This window comes from Heterodontus francisci, unplaced genomic scaffold, assembly GCF_036365525.1.
Source record: "Heterodontus francisci isolate sHetFra1 unplaced genomic scaffold, sHetFra1.hap1 HAP1_SCAFFOLD_92, whole genome shotgun sequence".
Classification (NCBI taxonomy): Eukaryota; Metazoa; Chordata; class Chondrichthyes; order Heterodontiformes; family Heterodontidae; genus Heterodontus; species Heterodontus francisci.
Genome location: NW_027141473.1, coordinates 3,973,589 through 3,986,999, shown reverse-complemented (window position 1 = coordinate 3,986,999; position 13,411 = coordinate 3,973,589). Strand labels below are relative to the sequence as shown.

The window sequence follows — 13,411 nt, the reverse complement described above, 5'->3', positions numbered from 1 at the left end:
AGAATCAGAAAAAATCTCTGAATGCTATTAATAAAAAGGACAGTCCAGATGATGGCATAAAATTGCAGAGAGATGTTGACAGACTAGGTGAATGGGCAAAACTGTGGCAGATGGATTTCAATGCGGGCAAGTTTGAGGTTACCTTTTTCGGATCAAAAAATTATAAATCAGGGTACTTTCTAAATGGGAAGAGGTTAAGTACAGTGGATATCGAAAGAGACTTGGGCGTCCATTTGCATAGATCTTTAAAATGCCACGACCAAGTGCAGAAAATAATCAAAATATCTAATTGAGTGCTTGCCTTTTTTGGAGTATAAAGACACAGAGGTTATTCTGCAGCTGTGCAAAACCGTGGTTCGACCCCACTCGGAGTACTGTGAGCTCTTCTGGGCACCGCACCTTAGGAAGGATATATTGGCCTTGGAGGGAATGCAACGCAGGTTTACAAGAATCCTACCTTGCCTACAGGGGTCAAGTTACGAGGAGAGATTACACAAATTAGGCCTGTTTTCGCTAGAATTTGGAAGCTTAAGGGGTGATCTGATTAAAGTCTTCAAGATATTAATATGAAAAGACAAGATAGATAAAGATAAACTATTTCCACTGGTTGGAACTAGGGCGCATAGTCCAAACATTTGGGCCAGAACATTCAGGAGAGATGTTAGGAAGCACTTCTCCACGCAAAGGGTGGTAGAGGTTTGGAACTCTCTCCCACAAACAGCAGTTGAAGATAGAACAGTTGTAAATTTTAAATCTGGCATAGATAGATTTTTGTTAAGCAAAGATATTAAGGGATATGTGTCAAAGGAGTTATATGGAATTAAGCCGTGGATCAGCCATGATCTCATTGAATGGTGGGAGAGGCTCGAGTGGCTGAAGGGCCTCCTCGTGTTCCTATCTTCCTATGTTCCTATGCTGATACTCTCAAACTTGTCAAATAATTTCCGAGCATAAACTCTAGCCCTTCAATAAATATATTAGGAAAACCTCAACAGGTAACAATTCTGTTTGCTATGTTATTTCAGAAGCTAACTTTATTCAGGTTCACAACTCCTCTGAACACACAAATCATCTGAAAGAAAGATCATGTCATCAGCCACAATAAATGACTAAACTGCTCCAGTATCCCTCACAATATGAATTGGTTTACTTGTTGACTTGAAGGAGTAGGGAACACTTATTCCTTCGAGACAATACCTCGATATCTCTAGTAACCCGACTCACTTCAACAGTATAAATGTTACCATGCCTTTGACAATCTTCAGAGGCTACATCAACCTTCTGGTAGGTTCTGAGGGAACATTGTGCATTTATACTGTTGCAACTGTTTTATCATCTGTTTCCTTTACTGGCATTGTGGCTTCTGAATACTCCTATTGATTTATCTTTCAGCTTCCATCAATGTGCTTTTACATGTCCTGGCTTAGGGCAATGGGAACATGCTGGTTTCCTTACATCACTTGTATCCATTCTGCCATTATTTATATTGACCAGAAGAGCTTTTGCCTTTCCCCTAAAGCAATCACCTTTTTCCATTCTCAAATGTTCTATTTCTGCAGTTTCCCTGTGGGCTTACAAATGAAGATCTACTGCTGCCTAGCTCTCTTTGTCCATCTAAATATCTCTCTGTCTTGTTTCATGCAGACTGGGGATAGAAGTAAGCATTTCCTGCTCGGTTAGTTCCTCAGTATCTCTCTGCATTGCTTCATAAGTCCGCGGATGGATTGAAGCCTTTCCTCCTCTGCTTGCAGATCTCAGTGTTTTGCTGCATGTTTTTGCGCAAACCGTTTATTTAATTAGGCAATTCATGATATGCTTGTGGGTCTCAGTGACACTTTGTGTTGTTAAATATGGACCCGAGGATGAAATTAGACATTTCCTGCTCGGTTTGTGGATCACATTACCGCACTGTACCGTTTATTACAGATCGGGGAGAGACTCAAGCCTTCCCTTCTGTGTGTGTGTGTCTCAGTATATCTGTGTATGGTTTAGTGCAGATTGCAGATACAATTATACCTTTTCCGCTCAGTATGTGTGTGTTAGAACCACTCAGTATGGTTGAGTACAGACCAGGGACAGAATTAGTTCCTTCCTTTGCTGCTTGTGTGACTCAGTATCTCTCTGTGTGATTTACTCATGTCTGGGGCTGCAGTTAGACCTTTACTGCTTTGTTTGTCTGTCTTAGTATCTCTATGCTTAATTCAACGCAGACTGTTGACAGATTTAGGCCTGCCTTGCTCTGATTGTTTGTGTCTGCATCTCTGTGGTTGGATACAGACCAGGGATGAACGTATTCTGTTCCTTCCCTTTTTGTATTCCCATTAACTCGCGGCATGGTTAATACAGATCGTAAATAGATGGAGGCTTTTCCTGCTCTGTTTGTGTGTGTCTCTGTGTGGTTCAATGCAGGGCGGGGATCGAATTAGGCATTTCCTGCTCTGTTCGTCTGTCTTTGCCTCTCTCGATGAGGCCTAATACTGACTGGGGATGCAATTGGCAATTTTTTGTGACAGTTGCTGTTGCCTTTTAAAGTCATCTGCTGTCCAGCCATTATGAATGCTATGTTCCCCGGCCATTTCAACTGAGATGCACTATGGCTATTTTAAATGATATGCACTGGGGTCACTTTAAATGATGTGCACTGTGACCTCTGTCACCAAGCGACAGGTCCCGTCCTCGCTCTGTCACCATAGTGACAACCGCCTCCAACCCCACCCCATCCCAGCCCCGCTGCTGATAACAGTCAGTGATTCAGCTCCTCTCATCATTGAAAGAATTTCATAATTAAAATAAAGGGATATGTCAGCACTATCTTTAACTGCTCTCTGAACTGAGTCTGTGTCACGGCATAAATGGCAGTGTTTGTGCAGCAACTCAGGAGCTGCAGCATGAAACCCAATTCCTGCAGAAAATCAGGTAGAAATATAGACTGATCCCCCCAATATCGCAACCTGTTCCACATCGAATACACCATAAACACTGACCATAACAGGATAAAATTGGCCGAGATGACTAACAGTAAAATGATGGATTTCCTTCGGGTCTCCATTTCTGGATCTCTGCGACTCTCCCCACTACTGTGAGCCCGTAGTCTCTTGCGTCCTCTGCTGCTCACTAAAATGTGTCTAACTGTGAGAGCATTGAGCAACAGAATCACCACAAATGGGACACCCGGGGTTAGAATGTTATGGAGAAACTCGATTGTTACCCAGACACGAGAGGACTGAACATATCCTGTTCCAGCACAAAACCAAGGGAGGTTCAACATCAAATACCGAACTGAGAACATGAAATACCAGATGATGTTCTTCAAACAGCTCAGCACAGTCACTGTTCCCAGAACCACAGCTGCTGTTTTCTCGAGGCAATATTTACTTTTCAGCTTCTGGAAACAAATGGCCACAAATCGATCGAAGGTGAAAGTGATGGTGAACCAGATAGAACAGTCAGTGGCTGCGTAAAGCAGGGCAGCGTGGATATTACACACTGGGATGTCCCACAGCAACTGAAACTGTTCCCAGTAAAGAATGGGAATGTGCCTCAATATTAGGTCCAGGATAATGACCAGTAGATCCGCCGCTGCCATGGCCACCAGGTAGCAAGTGACACATTTGGAGAGACCACACTCTCCCCGAGAAAAGATCCCAATCGTTAGCATGTTAACTGTGAGGATGGAAAATACACAGGGAAATTATACATCAGGCAGGATCAAAGGTACCAGTTTGATTGAGGAGTTATAGAGATTTATAAATGTGTTACTGTATCCAGTGATGTATTGGTATGATTGGAACGGAAAGAACAAATTGGAAGTTCTGTGATACGGTGGAAGTAAGAAGAGATTAAATAAGAGGAGGATAATATTGAAATTGTTAAACTCATGTTGATCATAATGCCCTTCCCTCTCCTTTCCCTGTCTGGTTTACAAACTGTTCCATCTCTATTCTCTCCCAGTTCTAATGAAGGGTCACCGACATGAAACATTAACTCTGTTTCTCACTCAACATAAGCTGCCAGACCTGCTAAATATTTCCAACATGTTACGTTTTTATTTCAGATTTATAACATCTGCAGCACTTTGTTCTTGTATAGAAAGTTAAATGTTGGAATGACTGAGAGATTCCGTCACCTGTGATAGTCAGCACGGAATTCAAATATTTCAAAAGAATTATTGGGAATGAGACTACTGATAAATTAGTGAAAAAATGTAATCTCAATCGTCACTAAGTTAACTGTAAACAAGGAAAATTATGACGAAATGATACATCAACTTGGGAGCAGAAAGAACCGTTTGAAGGGTGCAGAGTGATATTTGTATATTGGTTACCACTGTCCTGCTGCAGCTAATTATTGTACCAGTGATAGGGATGTCTGCTGGAGGCAGGGAGCTGAATTTAGTGGAGCCAGCCTGGTTCCTAACGGCGGTCCGAAAATATAAGGGGAACTGAGTCCGAGATATTGGGAACTTACAGCCGATGCAATTCAGTGACCTAACGGCAATTAAGTGGTGTAGCCGTCGTCAGTCTGGGAGCAGGGGCCATTGCTGGTACTGCACCCGGATCAGGAGCAGTCTTGGAGACCCAGCCCCCAGGTACGGGGGACTGGAGCAGAAGTAATAAGTCCCATGGGGGAGGGGTATCCTGGGAGGGTCATTGTTTCCTGACCGTTGCCATATGTGGGCCACATATTACCCAGGGAGGAGAGAGAACCCCAAGCCCACAGGAAGAGTGTCCCTTTATACATGGCGCCCTCCCCAAGTGACAGAATTAACTCATCACTAGTTAGATCCCAACAGCGGTGGTGGCCACTTGAGGGTCTCAATTGGTCACTGGGCTGGAAGGTCATCGTCGACCTATCCTGCACTTATCAAGATCACTTGAAGATCGTGAACGAAGGGACCACTGCCCTTACTGCCCATTGCAATTCCATGGTCTTCCCCGCCTCCGACCTTTTGGGGACCCATAAAATCCAAATCAGGGAGTACTGAGGCCACGGATGAATTTGAAAATAATGATGAGAATTTTAAATCAGGACTTTTCTTAATCGATAGCCAATTAAGGCCACGAACACAGGAGTGATAGGTGAACCGGATTTTTTGTGAGTTAACACATCAGCAGCAGGGTTTTGGATGACCAGCAGTTTACAGTGAATAGAATGTGCGAGGTCAGCAGGGGGGCATTGTAAAGGTCAAGTTCAGTGGCAACGATGGCATGAATGAATGTTTTGATCACAGGAGCTGAGACAGGAGCAAAGTCAGGCGATGATAAGTAACCATTTTTGCTCAGTACTCAGGAGAAACCTTATGGCCAGTATGTGGCAAATGCAACAAGAGAGGGTGCAGTTTTAGATATAGTTTTAAGAAATGAAACTGGGCAGGTGGTAGGAGTGACAATGGGAGCCCATTTTGATGGTAGCGCATTTAAATGGTAACCATCATAAATCAATCAGTCTGAACTTAATGCTGGAAAAGACAGAGATAGAACAGGAGTTAGAGTTCTCAATTGAGGCAAGGGCAATTGTACTAAACTGAGGAATAATTTAACGAAAGTGAACTGGAAAGAGCCACGTGATAGTAAGACTATGTCAGAGCAGTTGGGAGCATTTGAACGGGAGGATTCAGAGTAAACATGTTCCCAGAACGAAAAATGGTGAAATGGTCGAATCTAGAGCCCTTTAATGTCAAGGAACCTTCAGGGTAAGTTCGGGCAGAAAAGGAAAGCTTATGTCCGACAAAGAGAGCTGAATACTCCAGAAAGCCGAGAGGAGAATAGAAAGTGGAGCGGTGAAATCAAAAAGGAAAGTAGCAAACAAAAGAGAGGGCATAAGGAGTATTGGCAAGGAAAATCAAGGGGAACCCAAGATGTTTCATCAGTGAAGCGTAAGAGGATAACTAAAGAAAGAGTAGGGAACATAAAATAGCAAAAACGTAACCTATTTGTAGAGATGGAACATGATGGTATGGCTCAATATTAATACTTTGCATATGTCTTCACAAAAGAGGGCAATGATGCATATGTTGTAGTTAAGGAAGAGGAGTGTGAACTATTGGATGTGATGAACCTGAGAGGAGAGGATGTCTTAAATGGATTATTATCCTGGACATTGGATAAATCATCAGGACCAGATGAAGTTTACCCTCGGCTGCCAAAAAAAAAAAAGAAGAATTAGCAGAGGGTCTGTCTATTATTTTCTAGTTCTCAGTGGATACAGGTTCGGTGCCAGGGCATTAAAGAACTGCCAACATCGTACTTTTGTTTATAAAGGGAGCGAGGGATAGAACGAAGAACAACAGGCCAGGCAGTCCAAAGTCAGTCGCGGGCAAATTATTGGAATCTATTCTGAGAAAAAGTATAAACTGTCACATTGAAAGGCACAGGTTAATAAAGGACAGACAGCATGGATTTATTAAGGGAAAATCTTGTCTGACGAATTGGATTGCGTTTTTGGAAGAATTAACAAGGGAGATTGGTGCGAGTAGTGCAGGTGATGTGGTCGACATAGATTTTGTGAAGGGGTTTGACGATCTCCCACGTGGTGGACTGGTGAGCAAACTTCAATCATTTGAATTCCAGGGGAATGTAGCAAGCTGGGTTGAAAATTGGCTCAGTGGCAGGAAGCATATGGTAGCTTTTTTCGAGTATTTTAGTGATTGGAGTGCTCTTTCCAGGGTTTCTCTGCACGGTCCTGTACATGGTACCTTGATTTTTGTTGTACATATTAACGATTTGGATCTAAATATATGAGGCAATGAGGTTATTTGCAGGGAACACAAAAATTGGTCGCGTGGTTGATAGCGAGCAGAATAGCTATAGGATGCAGGAAGGTATTGATGATCTCGCCAGATGGGCAGAATAGTGGAAAATGGAATTCAACCTGGAGAAGTGTGACGTGATGCATTTGTGAAGGTCAAACAAGGCAAAGGAATACACAATAAATGGAAAAGTACTGAGAAGTGTAGAGGAAGTGAGGGACCTTGGAGCGACTGTCCACAGATAGCTGAAGGTAGCAGGACAGGTCGATATGGTGGTTAAGACGGCATATGGAATATTTTCATTTATCAGCCAAGGTATAGAATAAACGAGCAGGGAGGTATGCTGGAACTGTATAATTCATTGGTTAGGCCGCAACTTGAGTAATCTGTGCAGTTTTGGTCACTTCATTACAGAAAGGATGTAAATTGCCCGAGAGACCGTACAGACGAGAATAATGAGGATGTTGCCAGGGCTGGAAAAATGCAGCTCTGAGGAAAGATTCGATCTGTTGAGGTTGTTCTCTTTAGAACAGAGAAGGTTTTGGGAAATCTGATTGAAATGTACAAAATTTTGAGCTGCATTGGTATACTGGATAAAGGCTCCAGTCACCTTAACACATCGGTCAGCAACGAGGAGGTATAGATTTAAACTGACTGGTAGAAAAAAATAGCATGGCGATGATGACCGCGTTTTCTATCCAAAGTATGGTGCCTGAAAGGGTAGTTGTGCCTTTCCAAAGGAATCTGGATATGCACCGCAAGTGCGCAATCTGCAGGGCTACTGACCAAATGCTGGAAGGTGGGATTTAAATAGGTGGATAACTTGTCGGCCGACCCAGACACGATAGGCCAAGTGACCTCTTTCCGTGCCATAAGCATTCTGTGATTCTATGATTCCACCTGAATGCTTCCAGGGATTATGGATTTTTGTTGCAAGGTTACTTTGGAGAAGCTGGAAGTTCTCTCCTCGGAGCAAAGGAGATTGACAGGAGATTTGATAGAAGTGTACAAGATTATCAGAGACAGAAAGAAAACACAGCGGGAGCAGAGCTTTGAAAAGCGCACCAAAAGGAACAGGGTCGGAGACCAGACAGAGCGAGAGAGAGAGAGGCAGATGTGGCGGCGAGAGCGTGAACAGTGGGCCTGCTTGACCAACAAATAAAATACGAAGTATGACATCATATGGGAGCTGATCTGTGATTGGTGGGTATTTCTTCCATGTCTCTTTTTTGTTTTGTCCAAGTGATTTAAATTAGGAGACGTCATTACAGGTTAAGAGTGCACTTAAATAATTCATTTTTTAAATACTGAGATCATAGTTAAATAATTAAATAGAAGAAGACTGGCCAGGCGATCTGTGCAGCTGCAGTATGTGGGAGCTGGTGGACGCCTGTTCGATCCACAGTGACCATATCTGCAGCAAGTGTTAGTTGCTCCAGGACCTTTGGTTCAGAGATGAAGCAAGAAAGAATTATTTTTTTTTAATGGATATGGATATTAAAAAATGGGCCAAAATGTGATAGATTGAGTTTAAGTGTGAGGTTATCCATTTTGGTCAGAAGATTAGAAAGGCAAATTATTATATAAATGGAGAGAAAATTCAGAGTGCTTTGGTGCAGAGGGATCTGGGTGTTCCCGTGCTGGGATCACAGAAAGCTTGCGTGCAGGTACAGCAGGTAATAAGGAAGGCAAATGTAATTTTGGAATTTTTTGCAAAAGGAATAGTATATAAAAGAAGGGAAGTGTTGCTGCAACTGTACAAGGTATTAGTGAGACCTGGAGTATTGCGTCCAGTTTTGGTCCCCTTACTTGAAGAGAGATGTAATTACTTTGGAGGCAATTCAGAGGAGGTACATTAGATTGATTCCAGAGATGGCGGTAGGGGTGGCGGAGGGGGGTGGGGGGAGTTCTCTTATGAAGAGAGATTGAGTGGTTTAGGCCTTTACTGTCTGGAGTTCAGAAGAATGAGAGGAGATCTAAATGACGTATATCAGTTGATTCACTGGATTGACAAAGTAGACGCAGGAAGGATGTTTCCTCTTGTGGGGCAATCTAGAATAGTTTTAGGTTAAGGGGTAGCAGATTTAAAAGAGAGATAAGGAGAATGTACTTCCCTCAATGGGTCGTGAGTGTGTGGAATTCACTACCCCAGAGTTTGGTGGATGCCGGGACATTGAGTAGATTTAAGCAGGGGAAAGACATATTTTTAATTAATAATGGGTTTACGGGTTATGGAGCACGGGGAGGAAAGTGGAGCTGAGGCCGAGATGAGATTAGCCATGATCATTATGAATGGTGGAGCTGGCTGGAGAGGCTGAATTGCCTATTCCTGTTCCTAGCTCATATGTTTCTATGTTCTTTCGCAGTCCAAGCTTTGGACACTGCGACACACCAGGGAAGGGGAGAGCTACCTTACACAGGAGACATTCACACCCGTTAGATTAATTCCATCACATTTGGAGCGTTGTCAGGGACAGGAGGGTGTGACTGTGAGCGAGGCAGGTATGAGGATCCAGACTTTAGCTTTGAAGGAGCCTCAGCCAGTGCCCTTGTCCAATAGGTACGAGGCTCATGCTCCTGGTGTGGACGAGGGCACAGACAGCAGGGAGGATGTGCAAACTGACCACAGCATAGTAGTTCAGAGTGCCATTCAAGTGGGCAGAGGAGAAGAGAGAAATATGGCAGTAATAGGGGATAGCATAGTCAGGTAAATAGATACTGTACTCTGCAGCAAAGATAGAGAGTCCCGAAGGCTGTGTTGCTTACCTGGTGACAAGGTTAAGGACATAATTTCCTGGGCTCGAGAGGAACTTGGACTGGGAGGAGAAGAATCCAGTTCCTGTGGTCCATGTAGGTACATGTAGGTACCAATGATATAGGTAGGACTAGGAAACAGGTTCTGCTGAGGCACTACGAGCAGCTTGGGGCTAAATTAAAAAGCAGAACCAAAAAAGTAATTATCTCCCCATTACTACCTGAACCAAGTTGAAATTGTCGGATGGTAAATAAGATTAGAGAGGTAAATGCGTAGCTTAAAGATTGGTGTGGGTGAAATGGGTTATGATTAATGAGACACTGGCACCAGTACTGGGGAAAGAGAGAGGTGTCCCGTTGGGATGGGCTTCACTTGAACCATGCTGAGACCAGTGTCCTGGGAAACTGTGCAACTTGTATTGCAGATAAGGCTTTGAACGAAATCGTTGGGGGGGTTCAATTGAAGGGAAGTTTAAAAAGTCATAAGTATCGAAAGTGCAGAGGTGCAGGGTAGTGAAGGGACATACATTAATCAGAGTGTGTCAGGTAGGGACAGAGAATACAAGCATAAGAGTGCAGCAGAAATTCGAACCAGAGTTGGTAAAAATATTAAAAAGTCAAAGCATAAAGCTGTTTATCTGAATGCACGTAGCATTTGTAACAAGACGGCAGAGGTAGAAATAAATGAAAATGATTTGATAGCTATCTCAGAGACGTGGTTGCAGGATGACCAGGACTGGAAACTAAAAATTCAAGGATATTTGACGTTCTGGAAGAATAGACCTAAAGGAAAAGGAGGTAGGGTTGCTTTGCTATCAAGAAGGGACCAGTGCAGTTTTGAATAAGGATATAGGTGTAATCGATCGTGATGTCGAATCAGTTTGGATAGAAATAAGGAATAGCAAGAGAAGGAAATCACTTGTCGAGTGGTCAATAGGCCCCCGATGAGTTGCCTCCCTGTAGGACAAAATATTAACCAGGAAATAATGGAGGCGTGTAAGAAGTGCACTGCAATTATCGTAGGTGATTTTAATCTGCATACAGACTGGACAAATCAAATTGGCAAGGGTAGCATGGGAAGACAAATTTGTGGAATGCATCAGGGATTGTCTCTCAGAACAATACATTGAATAATCTACCCGGGAACAGGCTATTTTAGAGTTGGTAATGCGTCGTGAGGTAGGGTCAATAAGAGATTTCGTAGTTAAGGATCCTCCAGGGGGAAGCGATCAGTACATGGTAGAATTTTAAATGCAATTTGAGAGTGAGCAACTCGGGTCTCAACCTAGTGTCTTCAATTTAAGCAAGTGCAATTACATAGGTATGACAAAAGAGTTGTCTAAATCGGGCGGGGAAAATCAAAAATAAAGGAAGACAAAGCAGCGGAAGCTTGTGGTAGACCAAAGGATTAGGATTTTGTTTTAGAAGCCAGCATCAGATGACTAAAGATTCTGATAAAGAGGGAGAAAATTGTTTATGATAGTAATTTGACAAGAAATATATAAAAAAGTAACAGCGTCTTTCCTTTTTGGCCTCCTTCTCTCGCGAGACAATGGTAAGCGCCTGGAGGTGTTCAGTGATTTGTGGAGCAGCGCTTGGAGTGGCTAAAAAAGGCCAATTATAGAATGACAGACTCTTCCACAGGTGCCGCAGATGAAGTTGGTTGTCATAGCTGTTACACAGTTGGTTCTCTCCTTACACTGCTGTCTCTTTTCCTGCCACCTGCTGAGTCTCTTCAACTCACCTCTGTTTAGCCCCGCCTTTATGGCTGTCAACCAGCTCTGGCAATAGCTGGAAACTGGCTCTCACGACTTTTGGTCAATGTAGCAAGACTTCATGTCGCGTTTGAAAGCGGAGACATGGACGGCTGGTGGGTCAGATACCAGCGATAAGCTCACTTTACAATATGTCCTTGGGGGATCCTGCCATCTTCCATGCAGCTCACGTGGCCAAGCAATCTCAAGCACCGCTGGCTCAAAGGGGCGCAAATGCTGGGGATGGTGGCTGCCTCGAGGACTTCTGTGTTTGCGATACTGTCCTGCCACCTGATGCCAAGGATTCTTCAGAGACAGCGAAGTTGGAATGAGTTGAAACGTCGCTCTTGCTGATGGACGTTGTCCAGGCCTCGCTGCCATAGAGACAGGTATTGAGGACACAGGCTTAAAATACTTGGACGTTTGTGCTCCGTGTCAGTGCGTCATTTTCCCACCCTCTCTTACCCAGTCTGGATATCGCAGTGGACGCCTTTCCCATGCGCTTATTGATTTCTGCATCGAGAGATAAGTTGCTGGTGATGGTTGAGCGCACGGAGGTGAACTCGTGAACCACTTCCAGAATGTGGTAGCCGATATTGTGGGATGGAAAATTTCTGACGTGCTGAATGCAGCATCGTCAGCAAAGAGGAGTTCCCTGATTCGGACTTACTGTACTTTGGCCTTCGGTCCAAGATGGGCAAGGTTGTAAAATCTGCCATCTGGCCTTGTGTGGAGGAAAATTCCTTCTTCTGAAGACTTGAACACATGTGAGAGCAGCAGGGAGAAGAAGATCCCAAACAATGTAAGTGCGAGAACACAGCCCCTTTTCACGCCACTCAGGATAGGAAAGGGGTCTGATGAGTAACCATTATGCTGAATTGTGTCTTTCATATTGTCATGGAATGAGGTGATGATACGTAGCATCTTGGTGGACATCTAATCTTTGCTAGTAGCCTGAAGAGACCACGTATTCGGACGAGGTCAAAGGCTTTGGTGACATCTATCAAGGCAACGTTGGGGGTGGGGGGGGGGGGTGGCGGTGGCACCCGTTGTTCACGGCATTTTTCCTGGTGAAGGGACAACAGCACATTAATGTCAATAAGAGCTTCAACGTGTATATATAAAAAAAGAGAGTAGATAATATAAGTGTGGAGCCTTTAGAGGATGAGACTGTCGAATTAATAACAGGGAACAGGAAAATGCCCGACAATTTAAACCAATATTTTGCTTCGGTATTTACGGTGGTGGACACTATAAACATCCCAACAATAATAAATGAGAAAGGTGTAAATGGGAGAGGGAGCTTGTAACAACCTGTACCAAGTGGGGAAAGGTGCTGGAAAAACTGCTGGTACTGAAGGCAAAAAAATTGTCAGGTCCTGATGACCTGCATCCAAGTGTTTTGCAGGAAGTGGCTGCAGAGATAGTGGAGGCATTGGTCAGAATGCATCAAAACTCACTGGATTCCGGTCGGATACCAGCGGATTGGAAAGATGCTTATGTGATGCCCCTCTGCAATAAAGGGGATTGACAGAAAGCAGGAAACGATAGACCAGTTGGCTTAACATCTGTCATTGGGAAAATGCTAGAGTCCATTATTAAGGAAGAAACAGCAGGACATTTAGAAAAATATAATGCAATCAAACAAAATCAATATGGTTTTATGAAAAGGAAATCATCTTTGACAATTTTGTTCGAGTTCTTTGAGGATATAGCAAGCAGAGTGAATAAAGTGAAACTGGTAGATGCAGTGCATTTGGATTTTCAGAAGGCGTTCGATAAAGTGCCACATAAAAGGTTATTGCACAAAATAAGAGCTCAGGATATTGGGGATAATGTGTTGGCATCGATTGAGGATTGGCTAACACACAGAAGGCAGTGAGCTGGGATTTATGGGTCTTTTTCAGGTTGGAAAGCCGTATCTAGTGGGTACTCCAAGGATCTGTCCCAGAGCCTCGACTATTTACTTTCTACTTTAGTGACTTGGAGGAAGGGGCAGAGTGTAGTGTATCTAAATTTGCTGACGTTACATAAGTAGATGTGAAGGCATGTTGTGATGAGGATACGAAGAATCTGCAAAGGGATATAGATAGCTTAAGTGAATGGGGAAAAACAACTTCGCAGATGGAGTTCAATTTGGGAAAGTGTGATGTCA

General features: G+C 43.5%; 1 protein-coding gene across 1 annotated transcript in view; it reads right to left on the bottom strand.

The window, feature by feature from the left end:
• Window positions 1–2,764: 2,764 nt before the first annotated feature.
• LOC137363801 (probable G-protein coupled receptor 139) overlaps window positions 2,765–13,411 on the bottom strand; it is an 80,937-nt gene continuing 70,290 nt past the window's right edge. The window contains exon 4 of the mRNA XM_068027360.1: window positions 2,765–3,067. Within this exon, the coding sequence (XP_067883461.1) occupies window positions 2,765–3,067 (303 nt within the window). The remainder of the gene's footprint in view (window positions 3,068–13,411) is intronic.